At 37.7% G+C, this 6,000-nt stretch overlaps 1 protein-coding gene across 1 annotated transcript; it reads left to right on the forward strand.

Moving 5' to 3' along the window:
• Nucleotides 1-581: 581 nt before the first annotated feature.
• Nucleotides 582-4,169, forward strand: LOC132184711 (aluminum-activated malate transporter 9). The gene is made up of 6 exons (XM_059598439.2): nucleotides 582-1,159; nucleotides 1,623-1,760; nucleotides 1,866-2,135; nucleotides 2,240-2,376; nucleotides 2,469-2,615; nucleotides 3,162-4,169. Exons 1-6 carry the CDS (start codon nucleotides 763-765, stop codon nucleotides 3,843-3,845), a joined length of 1,773 nt encoding a protein of 590 aa, XP_059454422.2. The 5' UTR covers nucleotides 582-762; the 3' UTR covers nucleotides 3,846-4,169.
• The last annotated feature ends 1,831 nt before the right edge of the window (nucleotides 4,170-6,000 follow it).

Consider the following 6,000-nt stretch of genomic DNA (forward strand, 5'->3'; position numbering starts at 1 on the left):
TTAGAAGATATTGTAATCTGCAATCACATAACTATAGTTATAAAATAACAACCAAGTAACTATAATTTAAAAGAAACATGCAAATAAATAAATTGAGAAACATAATTCACAAAACTAACTATAAATGGAATTACAAAATTGGTATATATGAAATTCTCCACTATCACTCTAACACGATCCTTACTCTACACGTTTCAAGCTATGACTAATATGGAAGAAAATTAAATTCAAATTGTATATAGTATCTACTCACTAGTTTATAATGAATATTGTCTCACTTGAAAGTTAATTCAATAAAAATATGAATATATATTTTAAATCAAGATATAATTTAATTCTCTAAATAAAAAAAAAAAAAGAGAGAGTTGGTTGATATCCTTTACTCTCACTGATGCCACGTGACGTTACAGGTAAGGGAGATGTCACATCAACGACCAATAAGTGACTAAGGGTATAGAAACGACACCGTTAGGGGGCCCCTGCAAACTGGCCTACGAGGTTGAACCACCACATGGGATGATCTTTTTCACTCTATTATATTATTGTTATTAGCATCTCATAAAGGACAGAAATTCCCCGATCTTAAAGCTACGCCGCAGAATCAGTTCCCATGTAAAACTACGGAATGAAAATAAAAAAACCTCCATTTACGAGATATTTACATTCACATACCCGCTCTTCCTCTGAATCCTCTCTTCCTTTCTTGCTCTTCAATTTCCGTATCTCCTCCGTCTACCTGAGATTTGTTGCTGGGGAGGAGATATGGCGGCCAAGCTGGGTTCCTTCAAGTACAGTTTCGCGGAGAGAAGGGAGCGGCTGCTCTCATCCAAGGGCTACTCCGTGCTCGCAGGGTTCAACCCTATAGGAGACGAGGAAGAAGGCGAAGAAGAAGTAGAAGCTGCAAACAGGTGTTGCTGTTGCTCGTTTCGGTCGGTGTCGGATAGAGTTTCGAGGTCATGGAGGACGGTGCAAGATGTGGCTTACGAGGCCTGCAAGATGGGTCAGTCCGACCCGAGGAAGATCGTCTTCGCCGCCAAAATGGGCCTGGCCTTGATGCTCATTTCATTGCTCATTTTCTTGAAAGAGCCGGTCAAGGAGCTCAGCCGCTACTCCGTTTGGGCTATTCTCACCGTCGTCGTCGTCTTTGAGTTCAGTATAGGTATGTATGGCCTTTTAATTTGTGGGTATTTTTTTTTTTTTTTTAACATTTTAAAATTGCACTCTTTTGTTTGCAAAATCGCAGTGCCAAACTCCGCTCTAAAGTGAAGTCAAAAAGTATCACAATGTACCAAGTTGGTTGATTCCTTTTTGTTAATAGAATATCATGGGCCATCATCATGTCTTTCAATATTTCTGAATCAATCGAACTTTTAACAATTTTCCTTTTGTAATCTTGGCCTGCATATTGAAGTGACTAGTCGTAGGTTTTCACTGTCTATTTGGGTCGATTTTCTTTTTCCTTTTCAAAAAGCTCTCAACTTTGGTTCAACCTGGAATTTTTTCTTTTTTTGGGGTAGTGGGTGTTCTCTCATATTTTTCTCAATATTTTTTGTTCTAATGTGAATTGAGGTATATGTATTTTTGTATTTTCCTATGTGTATGGTGACAATGTTCTTCTGCAGGAGCAACTCTTAGCAAAGGATTTAACCGTGGATTGGGGACGTTGTCAGCTGGAGGGCTTGCTTTAGGAATGGCAGAGTTGTCAGAATTGGCTGGACAATGGGAAGAAATTGTTATTGTTTTGAGTATCTTCATTGTAGGTATGGTTTTGTAGTCAGTATTCTTTCTTCTGTTGTTGGAAAAGTAGTCCTCTGTCTCCATTTTTGCTACTAGTATTTCTTTCTGACATGTTATGTGGTTTCCAGGATTTTGTGCAACTTATGCAAAATTATACCCCACAATGAAGCCTTATGAATATGGGTTCCGGGTATTCTTGATTACGTACTGTTTCATTACTGTATCTGGGTATAGGACAGGGGAATTTATTAATACAGCCGTGACCCGGTTCGTTCTCATCCTATTTGGTGCTGCTGTTTGTTTGGTAGTAAACATATGCATTTATCCCATCTGGGCTGGCGAGGATCTGCACAATTTGGTGGCAAAGAATTTCATGGGTGTTGCAACATCTTTGGAAGGTTGATATTTCTAAATTGCTTGACTAAGTAAAATTTTGGTATTGAAATTCCTGTTTTTTCATCTTCATTCTTTCTTGACTCATTTCCTTGGGCTTATATTTCAGGTTGTGTTAATTATTACCTTAATTGTGTTGAATATGAAAGGATTCCTTCAAAAATTCTTACCTATCAAGCTTCCGATGACCCACTGTACAGTGGCTACAGATCAGCTGTAGAATCTACAAGTCAAGAGGATGCTCTGGTATAGTTTATTGCAATTATGCTGCATCTGCAATTCATTGTGGTGACAGTATTGGTCCTTAGGTTATTTCTGACTCATTCTTTTGTTTGAAGATGGGATTTGCTATCTGGGAGCCACCTCATGGTCGTTACAAAATGCTTAGATATCCATGGAAGAACTATGTCAAAGTAAGTGGTGCACTGAGGCATTGTGCATTTATGGTCATGGCTTTGCATGGATGTATACTTTCAGAAATACAGGTATATTTTTATCTCTATCTTCATTGTTACATGGTTTCCACTTTTCAGTGGAAGAAAGACTACTGAATCTTCTTTTTTCCTATTGCAAAAGATACTGGGGTGGGTTTGACAACATTGATATTTTGGGCTCTGGAGGAAATCTGCTTCATGGTTGTTTATTTCAGAATTAGTTTCATTGATTTATAATAATCCTCTCACTCCAATTTGAAGGATCATATAGTAAATGCATGTTCTTGTAGTATTTGCTTCAGAGTTTTCAAAAAATTCTTTGAAGAGAGGTCCCAGGATTGAGTTATCACATTCTACTGCTAATCATTTCATTTTTCTTTTTGCTTTTGTTTTCAATAATAACCTGTACAATTCGCCGACACATAATTTCATATTATCTGCTTTTACATTCTCCAGTATTTGTGGTTGTGCTCTTCCATGTCTTACTTGAGTGAAAGCAGATGCCAGTTGCTTACGTGAAGTTAAATTCCAAGTGCAAAAACAAATGTGTGGGTGTGTGCATGTCTACTATTGAACTTCCATTGTTGGTATATGTAGGCCCCTCCTGAACGAAGACGGGTTTTTCTAAGTGAGCTTCGGAGAGTAGGTTATGAAGGTGCTAAAGTGTTGCGTGAAATTGGGAACAAAGTGAAAAAGATGGAGAAATTAGGTACTGTAGACATACTTGATGGAGTGCATGAAGCCGCAGAAGAATTGCAAAAGAAGGTTGACCAGAAATCGTACCTTCTTGTCAATTCTGAGAGCTGGGAAATTGGAAACCGACACGAGCTGGGAGAGCCCCAGGACTTTCTGAATTTGGATGAAGATGAAAATAAAATTCTGCAACACAAGTCCCGTAGTGAAGCCATACTCGATCTCCGGTCAGTTACAGTTCCAAAGAGTTGGGATGGCCAGATCCCAACTTGCGTGGACTCTACCCTGCCTTCTAGTGTTCCTCCAGAAAACAGGTTCATGAAACAAGTATCATGGCCTCGACGAATTTCATTTAATGCCGATGCAGTACCAATGGTGGAAGAATCCAAAACTTATGAAAATGCTAGTGCGTTAGCATTAGCGACGTTTACATCCCTTTTGATTGAATTTGTTGCAAGGCTTCAAAATCTTGTTGACTCATTTGAAGAATTAAGTAACAAAGCAAATTTTAAAGATCCTGATGAGCAACCGCCAGCAGTTGAGACTGATGGGTTTTGGAACAGATTGCGTAATTGGCTAAAGTTCTAGAATTCAATGTGTTCTGCTCAGTTAAAGATCATGAAACTGATGCCCTATTAGTCTGTCATCATTCAGGATCTATGCCTTCAAAGATTTCTCTCAAATTGAAATCTGCATTAGTCAGCAGTTCTTTACTCGGAAAATTAATATGCTTTCTTGTTGCCAATGCTCTGTGAGAGAGATTCTGATGGAGAACTTGCAATCCATGTGCCCAAAAACTGGATGCTGATAATAGATCTGACTGAACTCTTGTATTTGACTAACTCTATAAATCGACAATGTAGAATACACTTGGACATCATAATATAAATATTCTCTCTTTTCAAGTGTGCACTTTTATGTGTTTTCCAATATAATCTGATCATTTCTAGAATTGCTTCATGGCTTTGTAGAGTTAAACTATTGACAAGCAACTTACATCTGGTTTTGCAGGTCTTAGAACTGGGCATGTCTGACCTTCAGAACCATTTGTAATTGGCTTAAATAAATTGAGTCTTGTGCAAATATTCTTTCAAATATTACTCCACTATATTCAAAGTTTTATGTTGAGAAATCTAATTTCGTGTTAAACAAAATATGAATCAAGTTCTGTTGCCAAAGACATGAAAGAGAAATTTAATGAATGTTTTAGTGTTTGTAAGTTGCAACTGGTAGAATTCTCTAAATTTCAAACGGAGGTCAAGTGCTGGCCTATAGCCTCAGCTCTAAACCAGAACGACACCGTATCCGAAGCACCAAGACCAGTCGAACCCAAGGTAACGCTTTCTCTATTGTAACGGTAGTGTTTAAGCATTTTCACAATTTCACCCAAAGCCTTAACCTTTCAATGGCACTTTCTTCAATCTCTAAATTCCTCTCATTCTCACATCCCCAGAAGTCCCCCACTGCTTCCTCTGCCGAGAAGTTCTAAACTCACCTGCGGAGCAACAGTGCCCAAAACATAGAGAAAACCCTGTCCACAGTTGAGGCCAAATTGGACTCCAAATGTGTCACTGAGGTCTTACATAGATGCCACCCAAATCAATCCCAAATGGGTCATAGGTTTTTGGTTCGGGCTGGCACTCAATCCGGGTATAGGCATAGCCCCTTCATGTATAGTAAAGCTTGTGAATTGTTTGACATTAATTGAAACCCAAGTTTTCTTGTTGATGTTGGTGAGGGTTATAGGGTTCAGGGGTCTGTGGTAAATGCCAAGGCATTTAAGGTTGTTTTGAACTTGTGTAAGGAAGCTAATTAAGCTTGCTAATGAGGCTTAATCATGCAAATTACATCTTTCATTCGATCATCGAGGTCAATAAGGATCGAATGTTCAGCAGAAACATTGAAAAATTTGATGACTGCCAGTAATGCATGAAAAGCCCAAAGCTATTTCTTAAACCGATTACCTGATTTAACCTAGACCCGTAATAACGCTAAAAAGACATAACATACTATAATAACGTGATATAAGATGAAAGGTACAAACGAGTTTATAATGTTTTGGAAGTTTAGCTATTCCATGCATGGAAAATCCTAATGTAATATGATTAGATGTCTTTAAAACCCACATGATACCTGTTAACAATAAAGGTAATAGATTAAAACCAAGGAAAACATGCTAATACATCTTAAAACGAGATTGCAGTTTAGGGGTTATCTCTTCTTAAGGGTGAAGTCTCACAAAACTTACTTTCTCTCTCCTCTAGGGCCACTAGTGGAAAGAAATGGCGAAATTGTGTTTTTCTGAGAATGAGGATGGCTTTAGAGGGGGTTTTGGATGCCTAAGGGTTGAGGTGGCGAAAAAGATAGAATGTTCTCTGACAGGATCGAACATTCGGGAGGTACTTTGAACGTCCAAGAGGTGCTTCAAACATCCGGTCAGAAACAAATATCAATCGTTCAACTGGGACGTCGAACATTTGGAAATGAAGAATGGTAGAATATCAAAGGTGTTTTTAAGGAATTATAATTTTTAGTATTTATTGGAATCCTTTCATATGTTAATTACAAATATGGGGTTTTGATTTATTTATTTATTTATTATTATTATTTTTTTACAAGAGGGGTTTTGATTTATAAATCGTAATTGTTGAATAAATAAATATATTTATTTTAGGGGTATTACAATGGATGGCTTCTTTTTTTTAACATGTGGCATGTGTCGTAGCAAAATTATGTACGTGGC

The sequence above is a fragment of the Corylus avellana genome, chromosome 7 (genome assembly GCF_965113065.1).
Source record: "Corylus avellana chromosome 7, dhCorAvel1.hap1.2, whole genome shotgun sequence".
Classification (NCBI taxonomy): Eukaryota; Viridiplantae; Streptophyta; class Magnoliopsida; order Fagales; family Betulaceae; genus Corylus; species Corylus avellana.

Excerpts from the sequence above, each read along its gene's own strand:
- LOC132184711 (XM_059598439.2), top strand. The coding sequence starts at position 763 with ATGGCGGCCAAGCTGGGTTCCTTCAAGTACAGTTTCGCGGAGAGAAGG. Across the intron at positions 2,377-2,468 it reads CAAGTCAAGAGGATGCTCTG|ATGGGATTTGCTATCTGGGA; the intron begins GTATAGTTTATT and ends TTTTGTTTGAAG. Across the intron at positions 2,616-3,161 it reads GTATACTTTCAGAAATACAG|GCCCCTCCTGAACGAAGACG; the intron begins GTATATTTTTAT and ends TGGTATATGTAG.